General features: G+C 44.2%; 1 protein-coding gene across 31 annotated transcripts in view; it reads left to right on the forward strand.

Moving 5' to 3' along the window:
* Positions 1-13019, forward strand: part of NRXN1 (neurexin 1) — a 985083-nt gene that overhangs the window by 729485 nt on the left and 242579 nt on the right. For all 31 annotated transcript variants that reach the window (XM_077925450.1, XM_077925448.1, XM_077925461.1 and 28 more), the window contains one exon: positions 1663-1844. In XM_077925450.1, coding sequence (XP_077781576.1) covers positions 1663-1844 — 182 coding nt within the window. The remainder of the gene's footprint in view (positions 1-1662; positions 1845-13019) is intronic.

Here is a 13019-nt window from a genome sequence, read left to right on the forward strand (position 1 = left end):
AGCTATTGGGGTCCAGGAAACTATGTGGCTTAGGGTTATTTTTGACATAGTGAACACCATAGCAAGAGCTAATGTAGTGTGTTGGACAAGGACCTGGGAAACCAGAATTCAAATCCCCACTCAGCCATGAAGCTCACTGGGTGACCTTGGGCCAGTCACTGCCTCTCAGCCTAACCTACCTCACAGTGTTGTTGTTGTTGTTGTTGTTTTTTGGGGGGGGGGGTTAAAGGAGGAGGGAGAGAACCCTGTGGGCCACCTTGAGCTACTTGGAGGAAAAAGCAGAATATAAATGCAATAATCAAACAAACAAATGTCGCACAGGCCTGGGGTTGTGATGTCTTCTTGGGCTGTGGCTCAGTGGCAGATTATCTTCTTTGTGTGCAGAAAATTCCCAGGTCCAATGCTCAGCATCTTCAGAATAACAACATTTGGATGGCATCATATTGGCTATCCCTTACTTAAAGGCTTGGATCACCCAAGCATGGTGGACCATGGCTCAGTGCAGTGATGGCTTGGACATGTATTCCATCATTCATTAAATGCCGCTGACAGAACAGGAACTCACAACATTTTTATTTTTATTTTTAAATGGGTTTCAGTGGAGTAATTTCACACATTCAGCTGATAAACACCAAAGGCTGATTCACACATGCAAATTTACTGCATTAAGTGATGGGCTAAATGACTGGGTGAGTCACTGCAGACCAAATTATTCTATGTTACAGATTTAATATATTTCACAGAAACGGAAAACATGTAAACACACATGCACAATAAACAAAATGGCCTGTGAGCTCCAAATCAGAGAGGAAAATTGTGACCCTCCAGATGTTTTTGGGCTACAGCTGTCTTCATCCCTGACAGTTGGCCATACTAGGAGGGGCTGATGGGAGTTGGAGTGCCAATGTCCGAAAGGCCAGTGGTTCCTCAGGAGCTAGGAGTATGGCTTTGTGTGTTGAGCAGTTAAGGTTACAATCCTAACGACACTAAACTTGAGGGTAAGCCCCTGTTGAACTCAGTAGGACTTGCTGCTGATGAGACGTGGTTAAGATTGTGTTGTATGTCTAAGGCAAGACCATCCCTGACAGAACAACGAAGGAGACCAAGATTTGAGGGTGTTTGTCAGAGGGTCAGTGTGCCGAGACTATAATTCCTGAAATATTTCTGAAACCTAATTTTCTCATAGAACGTACATACATAGAACATACATCCTGAAGGTCCCAGGCCACAGAGAGGTTAGGCTGGCCTCAACTAGAGCCAGGGCTTTTTCGGCTGTGGCTCCAATCTGGTGGAACGCTCTATCACAAGAGACTAGGGCCCTGCGGGACTTGACATCTTTCCGCAGGGTCTGCAAGACAGAGCTGTTCCACCAGGCCTTTGGTCAGGGCACAGCCTGACTCCCTCCTTTGGCAATCTTCACAGAACTTTAGCCTAATGGTTGCCATCAATTTGAGTTGAATTAATTTTATAATGAAATGATTTTAGAATGTTGTGCTATTTTATTGTTGTTAGCCACCCTGAGCCCGGCTTCAGCTGGGGAGGACGGGATATAAATAAATTTATTATTATTATTATTATTATTATTATTATTATTATTATTGAAGAAAGAAAAGTTTAAGTCCAAAACACCTATCTAATATTTTCTCTCTCTCTCTCTTACAGCGGGAACGACATACATATTTAGCAAAGGGGGTGGACAGATCACATATACGTGGCCTCCCAATGACCGGCCCAGCACGCGAGCAGATAGACTGGCGATAGGATTCAGCACGGTTCAGAAAGAAGCCGTCTTGGTGCGAGTGGATAGCTCTACTGGGCTCGGAGATTATCTAGAGCTACACATCGTAAGTACTATCAGCAAAATGCAATGTTGCTATGTGTGTTTCGATTCCAGCTTCTGCTATGGCTATTACAATGCTATCCTTTCCTGAAATTGATTTCCTGCCATTGAGTAATGTTCTTTGGGTTGTTTCTTTTCTTTTCTTTTTTCCAAATGCGGTTAAGTGATTTATACATTTCAATCCAATTTCTGGAAGAGATTTTTGGCATTGAGAGACTAATCCTATTGGTTAAGAGCAAAATGAAGGATTTAAAACCATTTTAGCCCCGCTGACTTCAGTGGGATTTAACAAGGCTGCAGATTGGGTTCTGAATCACTTTGGAAAAACCGGGGCTTCCCTTTTGGCTACTGCAGTGATTTTTGACACCTGAATAACTTGACGAGTTATATACTTGGTTGTGAGGATGGAGCTGTAATTAAGATTCAGGCCTGCTTAGAATATTCCAGTCACTTGGTGCACACTGTATTTTTTTTTTCTTACTGAAAGCCTCACAGCTTTTGACAGGCAGGATCCTCCTTCCAAATCCAATCTGAAAAATAATGTAAAGTAACTGGATTCATTTCCCTGAACTCTTAAATGCCAAAGAGGTTGAAAGTGTTTCCATGCATGTGTGATGCATCCTAGACAACATTAAGAGGAACTAAAGCTCTGATCTGTGGTGAACATATCACATCCACACTGAAAAGGGATTTATTATTACCTCACTGTGGGAGGGGGCTGTACCAGCAGATCTGAAGGAGGCGGTAGCATGCGCCTTCATCAAGAGGACATTCCTGGACCACGAAGTGTTTGACAACTGTTACCCAGTTGCTAATATTCAATTTGGAGCCAAGTTGCCTGAGAAGGTGCTTGGATGGGATTTCATTATAGCTGCAGGCTTGATTTGGGGACTGAAATTGCCCTGGTTGATGACCTGTGATGGGTGAGGGTCACGTGGGCTCTAGATTTGGCAACTTTTGATACTTTTCTCCACTTCTGGACCACTGCTGGGAGATGGGGGCCACTGCCTTGCTGCAGTTCTGCTCCTATATCCCAAGGCATTGAGTGACTGTTTTTTGGCCCCCAGTGGGAATTATCCCATGGTTTTCTGTACAGCTCAGTCTTGTCACCTTTGCTGTTTAACATCTATATGAAGCCACTGGGAGTTGTCATCAGGAGATCTGAGTAGAGATTCCATCCATATGCTGATGGCCACCAGCTGTATCGCTGTGTAGCATCAGTACCAGGTGAGGCGGTGCAGGTGCTGAACCATTGTCTGGAGGTGATAATGGGCTGGATGTTGGCCACTGAACTGAAGCTGAATACAGACAAGATGGAGGTTCTCTAGATGAATGGTTTGCATATATGGGAGCAGGCAAAATCGCCTCTTTGAGCTGGGGGAGGAGTCACATTTCCCTTGAAGGAGCAGGCACGTGGGTGTCATAACTTGTTGATCTCAGTGGCTATGGATGCCTATGCCTGGCATCAGAGGGTGTGCCAACTCTAGACATTTCTGTATGGCCATTTCTGGACAGGGGTAGCCTAATGATGGTCAGCCATGTTCTTGCTGTTGTAATGCATTATGCTGTTAGTGCAGAATACAGTCTGAGTCCAGTCCAAAATAGATCTGTGGGGGGAAACCATCCATAATCCAGGATGCGTATCATCCATTTTGAGAGGTAACCATCATCATTGTTATCAATGATAGTAACATATTGCAGTTCAATTTATATGAACGTCAGGGGAGGATATATTAGTCCCAGCAGATTTGCAAAGGAATCTGTCAGAGGAATGGTAATGATCGCATTTGGCCGGGTGCATTGTTAATCCTGATGAGAGCCGACTGATCTCGCCATTACTGTGCAGTGATAAATTTTGAGCAGAAAACACAGTTGTCACCCTGGAAAGTCTAGCTGGGCAATTTCAAGTTGCCTTAGAGCAAATAAGTAGCAATCACCATAGAAAGTGTCTGGATTTTTATGGCATCATAAATAAATGATCAGTTGAGATAAACTTAACTAGGGCAGCCGGGGATTTTAGCAGTTTAGATTAATCTCAACTTTGTTAATATATTAAGTTTGAGTTTGATTTAACAACCTTGCTGCTTCCTTTGCCGAGGATGGAATAGTTCCTCTTGCAAGAAATTACTTATTGATCTATTAGCAATTTACACTTTTACCCTCGCAAAAAACGTTCTATGGTGATTATTCCCAAATTGCATTGTGCCATCCTGGTGAATTATGTGATTTCCTCTATTGCATGCAACACTTCCCCAACCTCCCAAGCTTCTCCACATCCCTCACATTCACTCCAGCCTATTTTGCCTGCAATTACACTGACCAGCTGATATAACGGCTGTAATTCAGCAACCTTAGGGGCAGCTAAAACAGCACGGCAGGACTTGGTTCTAAATTTGCTGTTGTGCTCAGATCCTGTTTGCAGGCTTCCCATGGGCGTTTGGTTGTCTGTTGTGAGAACAGGATGCTGAAATAAATAGGCTGCTGACCTGATCCAGCAGATGTCCTTTTTAATGTTGCATGGACAATCTAGGGTGGTAGAAAAGTGGAGATTTTCCCTTTGGAATCTGTGGCTTGAATTGCCATGTGAAGTTGCACCATCTTAAGAATATAGGAAGGGCATAACAGCCTGCTTACACATTTCTTCAGAGTAAAATATCTGCATCTGAAGATGCCTTTATAGAGGGAAAGGGCCATAACTCTGTTGTAGAACACAAGATCTGCATGTAGAAGATTTCAGTTTCAACCCCTGGCATCTCCAGGCAGGTCTGAGAAAGACACCTGGGAGACTATCAGTGTTCTCAACCTGTAGGCCTCCAGATGTCGTTGGACTACAACTCCCATCATTCCTAGCCAGCATGACCAGTGGTCAGGGATGATGGGAGTTGTAGTCCAACAACATCTGGGGACCCACAGGTTGAGAACCACTGAGCTAGGTGGAACAATCAGCTACCTGTATTGTCTTTTGGGACAGCCACTTGTCAGTCTAATCCTATATTGTCTGTTCTGACTGGCAGCAGGCCTTTGGAGTCTCAGGAAGAGGGGGCATTACCTGCCACCCAATCCTTTATTAACTAGAGATGCCAGGGATTGAATTTAGGACCATTTATGTTACAGACCAGTGTTATACATTTTTGCTATGTGCAGTTCCTCACAGTGGCAGAGGAAGCTGCTCGGGCGCCTGGGATGTGTGCCCAGGGGTGGGGCGAGCTGCCCATAGGGGTGGGGTGCACCACGGGGCCTCCGGAGTCTGCCTGCTTCCTTTCACTCAGCTGCCCTACAGCTGGGGGGAGGCAGCACGGAGCCTGCGCACGCCCAAGCTACTGCATCTCTCCCAGGAGAGACGTGTCGGCCCCACAGTGAGTGCCGCCCGGCATTTTGTCACCCCCTCAGTGGTTACACCAGGGGCGAACCACCTCCAGCGCACCCCCCTTCCTCCACCCCAGGTTCCTCATTCAGTATAGATGTTTTAACAACACCATAAACTTTTGTTCTGGAAACAGACAGCAAGTTTAATCAGAGGAATAAAAAAACAGACCTACACATTTTACAAAGATTGATGTGAACCTAACGGAATCCAAGCTGATGGTAATTTGCTTCCTGATTGCTACTTGACCATTTGAATCAGCCTTTAATGCTAGACTAGAAACACAATTTACTTACCTAGCAATAGCCCTCCCAGATTAACCCTTGCTAAACAGGGAACATTTTAAAGCACCCTGTCATTTGTTACTCTTCCAAATCTTCAGCACAACAGACCCTGGAACAAAACCGATTTTTCTGAGCAGCGCCATAATTGTACGGAAGAACTTTATATTTCACGGGAATTGACATTAGCACTGATTTAAGAAAAAAAGTGTTGAACCCTATTAGCAAAGCTTCCAAAGTTCTCTTTCATCTCAAATTAAGTTGAATCTCAAATGAAAAGGCTTGTCGACACAGATTCCGAAATCATTACATGTTATGCAAAAATATGTTTATGTGTTTATTTGCATGCATACCATTGGTTTGATAGTTTATTGAGGGCACTTCTGTTTGCAGTTGGAGAGAGTGTGGAAGTAAAATGGGATTTCTAGGCACAGTCCTAGTTAAGTGTCCCTTGCACATCAGGTTTCTTTTCCATTGTGCTGTATTTGATTGTCCAATGTTGTGGCTTACTAACTTGTTAACATTTTAGCAGAAACCACTGTCATGTGAAAGTATTTCCCCCTCTCTCTTTTTAGAAAATAATTCATTGGATCTTGAGCAACTTGGCCTGCATTAGAGGCCTCTGTGCTCTAAAATATTCTTGCTGCACATTTCCAGAATATTCAATCGATCAATCAATCAATCAATCAGTTTGTTACTAGAGATGACATCCCATTAGTTATTGTTGCAGCAGGATAGAGGCAAACAGGGAAGTAGGCAGTATAACATTATCGGGGCCATAGTCACACCCTATGTTTAAAGCACTATGATACCACTTTAAACAGTCATGGGTTTCCCTCAAAGAATTCTGGGAGCTGTAGTTTCTTAAGGATGGGTTGGAGTTGTAGTCCAACAACATCTTGAGACTCAAGGTTGAGGGACACTGCTCTAGCCTCTGCACAGCACTGGGCTACTCAGATCAGCTCCTTAAGGGATTCTGTAAATTGAAATTTAAGTGTCACCCTCTTTGGCTAATTCGAGTCACAGTGGACAGAGAAGGTTCTGAAAATAATAAAATAATTAGTGTCAAATTCCATTTGTGTTTGTCCAAGGCCAAGGTGGAGTTATATTAAATTCAGCAGCTTGCCAGTGCACAAAGCATTGCAATGTTAAAATCCAAATAACACAGTTCTATTAAGAATGGGGAAAAGCTTTGTTTGGCATCAGTGCTTTAGCTAGATGTGACAACTGAAGTTAGCATTTGCAATCCTGCCTCGGTACCTCTGAATCAGCACTGGAAATGAAATCAGATTATTAGGCATGGATAGGCACTACTTTTGCTGCCTACATTTTGCGGCGAGCAAAGCCCAGATTGAATTTGGGTGGGGTTTTTCTCCCTGAGAGGAAACATTTGAGGAATTTTGAAGGTAGACCTCTCCTCGGAACACAGGGAATTAGAATATATTACATACTGATGGTTGGGAGCAGCCTAGAATGGTCTTGACATTCTGGATCTCTTGTCAGCATTTTTATTTAATACATAATAATGCAGAAGGGGGAAAATCCAGTTAGCTTCCCATGTGTGCCATAGGGGGACATACAACCCTCCTGCAGTGGAGAGGCAAGCACCACACAAGGGAGAAATTTTGGAAGATATGCTGGGGTCACTGGGTCAGGCACATCAAACTTTATATGCTTCACAAACTCTATCTCATTAATCTTGACAGCCCTGCTAGGTACGCCAGTGCTGTTCTCCAAGTGTTGCAGAGCAGGGAGGAAGGACTTACATAAGGGTACCAAATGGGTAAGCTAGGAGCTGAACCTGGGTTTGCACCTTTAGCCACTATGCTGCACCAGTTTTTTGTTAAGCAACTGGCTTAGCTTCCAGGCATCCCCCTGGCCCTGTCCTGCTGTGAGCCATGGGATTAAAAGATATCCTCTTTCCCCACAAATTGCTTGTGCGTGGTAGACAGGAAACATTTGTGCCACGTCGAAGTGAAAGGACTGTGCAAACACACAGGAGGGTGTGATCATATGAACAGATGAAGCTGCCTATGCCAGATCAAGACTATTGGTCCATCTAATTTTGTATTGTCTACACAGATCAGCAGCTGTTTTCTTGGAGGAGTCTTTCTGCAAAGCAAATGCCCTAGCGCAGGCACAGGCAAACTTGGCCCTCCAGATGTTTTGAGACTACAATTCCCATCATCCCTGACCACTGGTCCTGTTAGCTAGGGATGATGGGAGTTGCAGTCCCAAAACATCTGGAGGGCCAAGTTTGGCTATGCCTGCTCTAGCACTAAGCTATAGCCCACCACTGCAATTCCAAGGCCAGCTAAGTCATGGGAATTGGTGAGACCTGTCTAATCCTAGTGTGGACAGGGGCGATACAGGAAGGGGCAAATTCATGGGGAAAGCACGGTGCTTGAACGTTTTGCCTAGGCATGGACAACAACCATCAGTTAATATGGAATACAATTTTCCTATCTTCTCCCTTGGGAGGTGCATCAACACTCAAAGCTGCAGAAGCTTGCGAGCCTCCCCACTGGTGAGATGAGCACTGCATCTTGGATGAAATTAAGGAGCCAAAGGAAGCTCCAGTACATTTGCCAGCACTCCACTGATGACAACAGGGACAAGTTTGCACCACCCTAATTCTGATTCCAAGGCTTTCTGCTTCAGTCCCCTCTCCCTTCATTGCATATTGCCAAAGGCTCTTCTCCGCTGATGGCATTCATTTACTCTGCAATATACCAACCTCCCAAGTTAAACAAAAGCCAAGAGAGCATTTATTCTTTTGGTTAAAGTTATCCTTGGAAACATGAGCGTATTGTCACACGTCACCCCAATCTCTGAGCAGTCAGAGACTCCAGGGTTCTAGCACAGAAATCGAAGTCTAAATACAGTGACAATACACATAAAATATCACTGCAACATTACAAGAAAAAATAATAAACAACAATGAACAGTTTGTTTAATGTACATAAACATTTAAGTAAGTGCACACTTTCCCCCGAGATCAAGTCAAAGTATCTATTAAGCAACCCCCTTTTGGAGGGCTGGAAGTGGGGGCAACCCTATTGAAACCGGCCATCTGCTGATGGCAACTACAGAGTCGTTCCCCATCCCCTTACTTCCCTGCAGTCCTTCCTCTGGTAACAGCTTGGCATAACTAACTTAAGTCCCTTAATTTGAGTAAAACTTAACTGGAGGCGACTGCTCAACATCCTTGATAAAGTGCTGAGATCGTAGTCACCAGCACATTTGATGGCTGAACATATGAAGCTTGCCAACACATCGCATGGCTCCTGGCAATGGGAGTGGGGGGTGGGTGGGCACCTGACAAGTTGCTATTGTTTTATGTCCTTCCTGGTGGAAACCCGTTTCCCCAGCTTTTGTAGTGTTTTGATGTGCGATGGGGGATTGCAGAGCACTGGCCACAGGACCTAGTGTCATTGGATTTTAAAAAGCATTGTGTGTCTGGCTCCCCTCCATCTTACCTTAATGCAAATAACATGATGAGAGACAGAGAGAGAGAGAGAGAGAGAGAGAGAGAGAGAGAAGGAGGGAGCTGCTGTACAAAGGCAAGAGGCTTATGAAATAATATAAAATAAATAGAAATTATTAGAAGGAGTAGAAGAGTCTCTGCTCTGATATGTTCATCATCATCAACCTTTTATTCGACCGTCAGTCAGAAAAAAGTACATTTGTCAATACACAGTTAAAACATCCAGGAAGATTTTGGAACTTAGCCAACACTAAAATGAGCTAAACAGATAGCCCCATATCAATACAGTCACTTATAGTCTTGCGACGCTTAAAAGCTAAAAAAAGAAATTTGGCCACCAAGGAAGGTATAGCTCTAGTGACATTATTCAGCAAGTGTAAAGCCTGGTTTTCTCTGGGTAGGAAGCTAAATTGACATAGGAGTGGGTCTATAAAATTTTGTCTAAGCTCTGCATAAGAAGGGCAAGTCAAGAGAATGTGTTCGGTGGACTCAACCACACCCATGGCACAATGACAGGTTCTCTGGGCGTATGGTACTCCCCTGTACCTTCCCCACAATATCGCAGAGTCAAGGACATTTAATCTAGCCGCTGTAAGAAGTCTTTGGTATTCCACATAGTGGATTTCTGCAAGGTAGGGGGGTTGGTATGGTCCGATAAATCTGGTCCCCTAGGAACATCCCTGGTTTTACCTTGGCTATGTCCTCTTGTCTGGCAATGTCACTCAGTCTCCGGGAGATCACAGCTCTAGCTTGATTGTACGTCATAGACTCAAAGTAAAGGTGAGACAATCCGCAGGATTGAACCTCGTTAATGACCTCCTTTTCCCACGATGATTGGAAATCGTCCCTCAATATCAAGGGGGAGCTCTGATATGTTCCACTGTTCTCCTCTGAGAACGGCCAGAACTTGAGAACTTGAAACACCCCTGGCCTTGCTATGCCCACTTCCCATGTTCTTTTTGGAATGAGCCTTCCTTAAACCCACAAGGAAACGGTAGGTGCTGGGTCTAGTCTCTAAACAGCATCTGACCCAGATACCAGTTGTTGTTGTGGTGGTGGTGGAAATCCTTTCTATTTCTACTCCACAATTTTGAAAACGATTTATTCCCATTTAATGCCCGCCTGATCAGTGAAGTGGGGGTGTGGGTTGGCGGGGAGAAGAAATCTTTTGCCGCCTGCCTCCAGGTAAGCCATCAGTTATGTTGCAACGCGAGCTGTTAATTGCAAAGGTTTTGTGTACATGTCTGCAAGTTGCTGTGCTCAACTAGCAATAACTCTTGTTTGGAGCAGCGTCAGGGGATTGCACAGTTGCTTGGTACTGCTTGATTTGCTCTCCCCGGATCAGTTCTTTAGAGCATTCAGTGTGCTATTTTTCCAATGCTCTAATTGGCTATGTATGGTGGTGGGCCGGGGGGGGGGGTGAATACCCGTTGCCAGTTATATGTTTGCAGCCTAAAATAAGATGGGTGTGCACTTTCGCAGAGGCAGATCTTGTAGTGGGGCTCATGAACGGTACCAAGAAGTATATGAAAAAAAGAGTTTTTGCTTTCCTGGAGCAAATGGTAAAAGCTATCAAAGAGCAGTCAGCAAATAAATAGCCAGAGAACTCAGTGCAGCAAATGAGAGTTTCAATTATTCCCCCCACCATTTAAATTAATTCTTATTGGATCTGTGCGTGTATATCCTATCTCTCTTTTAAAATAAGCAGACCAGAAGGCAGGCACAAGAAAAATACGATAAAAATGCAAATGTAGATAAAATATGTGGTTCGTTTTTAAACTTATCCAGTTTAAAAGCAGAGGTAAAAAAAAAAAAAGATTTGGAAAAATGGAGGGCAAGGGAAAGAGTGATTTTTTTAATGAAATTATAGTCTACATGCGGATGCTGTTCCATATGTAACATGCCAAATCCATTATGCCATATTTACAGAGCGAATGTTTGTGTAGGAGTATGAGCTGTTCATGCCTGAATCTTTTTTGTCATCTACAATATAATTAGTGCTGTTGTCATGATGAATCTTGCGGTTATTCACTATGCAGAGTCCCTTAAATTTATGAAAGAAATGCTTGATCTAAAGTGCACCGAAGTCAACAAGAAGAATCACATTGTAATGGAAACTAGGCTTCCGTTACTCAAAGGCCCAGTTCTGTCCAAGGTGCTAATTCTGTGACAGGCCTGTACTAATTGACATTCCAAGAGGGAGCTAACATTTAAAACTCCTCTGTCACCACAATTCATTTTAACAAGAATACAAAACAAAAACCCTCCTCTGCACATGTTGCAGCTTGTCAATATCCTTCTTAAATTGTGGTGCCCAGAACTGGACACAGTGCTCCAGGTGTGGTTTGACCAAAGTAGAATAGAGATGTATTATCTATAACTTCCCTTGATCTGAACACAAGACTTCTGTTGATGCAGCCTAGAATAGCATTAGCTTTTTCTGCTGCTTTTGGTCTGCTAAGACCCCTAGATTCTTGTCACATGAACTACTGCAATCCAGCTGTTGTCCCTCCCCCCCATCTTATATTTGTGCAGCTGGTAGTGCTTCTAAGAAGAAGGAGCAATTATTCATGCAGAGATTCTCCTTTGAGTACTGGCTATTCTGTTCATTTCTGCACTGGAAGTGCTTGAATGATCTAATCTCACCAGATGCAGAGATGCAGTATAATTATTCAGCAAAGGCTGACTGGATGGAGGCAAGGCTGGGACAGTGAATCATTCAGAGGGACAATGGGCAGCCTCCGCTGTGAGCATTTTAGCCTTACAGAAACCTTGAACCATGGAACTGAGTTTGTCTTCCAAGGCACAGGAATCCTGGCACAGTTTTGGATTTCATCACAGGAGATGGGTGTCGCGGGAAGCTCACCTTTCTCAACAGGACTTGGAAGTCAGGTGGGCATACTAAGTTTGCAGGATCTGTTTTTCTTTTTGGTAAAACGCACCAGCTGCAGATTGGTGCAAAATAGTGGCTGGTGGTGACACCAAATGCCAAATAGTGACTTAGAGAACAGAGCCAGATTTCTTTTAAAAATTGTGGTTAGAGGCAACAGTAGATGGACCATGATGACTCGAGAAACTGGGCCCATTGAAAAACTGTGCCTAAGGGTGAGGGGCCTACTGACTACTGCCTCCCATATACAGAGCTGTTCTGGCTACTTTTATCTGACTCACATCAGCAGTGTTGTTCAGCATCTCTAATTACTGAATTCATCTTCACTGTTGCCTGATACAGGTGTAATATCAAGAATCTTAGTGGTATGACAGGGTCACTACTTTTGACCCTCAGAGACGTTGCAAGGTCAGAGACCTTCCATTATTACTTTTGGGTACTGTGAGCAATTATAATTGGCTCCCTAACACAGTTTTATTTTGTTTTAAGAACTGAGACCATCTGGGCAGCAGCTCCTATAGCAGGGAGAGAGAAGCAGGCTTCAGCAGCCTGAATGAAGTTTGTGCAACCTTATGCAGATCCAGTTCAGGTCTGGGTCTGGTTCCAAGTGCTAGTTATGACCCTCAACGCCCTAAACAGTGGCTGGTCAGCTTATCGGAAGGGACACCTTCTGCAGTATAATGAGCCTGCCTGTGCATTGATATCTTGCCCCTCTCTGAGGTGTGTTTGGCATAGATGCAGGAAAGCTTCCCACTCCCAGTTGCTGTACCCAGGATCTAGACTGGGGTGGGGTACCTGTGCTCCTCCAGACATTGCTATGCAACAACTTCCATCACTCCTGAGTATAGACTGTGTTGGATGGAGCTGATGGGAGTTTCAGTGCAATGACAGCTGCTGGTCCAGCACAAGGATGCCACCATCACATCACTTTTGCTGCCTTGACCATCTGTCCCACTTACAACTCAGCACTGGCTGTACCTTGGCCTCTGGCTCTCACTCACCTCTGCCTCACTCTGAGGAGGCACCAGAAGTCTTTCAGTGCAAGTCATCCCCAACAGATCCTGCTGTATTTAATTCGATTTGCCTTCACTTATCCCATTCGTTACTTGCAGATAATCTCTAGATGCAGTCCACCCCCTCAGGAATATCCTGACCAG

This window comes from Podarcis muralis, chromosome 3 (assembly GCF_964188315.1).
Source record: "Podarcis muralis chromosome 3, rPodMur119.hap1.1, whole genome shotgun sequence".
In the NCBI taxonomy this organism is placed as follows: Eukaryota; Metazoa; Chordata; class Lepidosauria; order Squamata; family Lacertidae; genus Podarcis; species Podarcis muralis.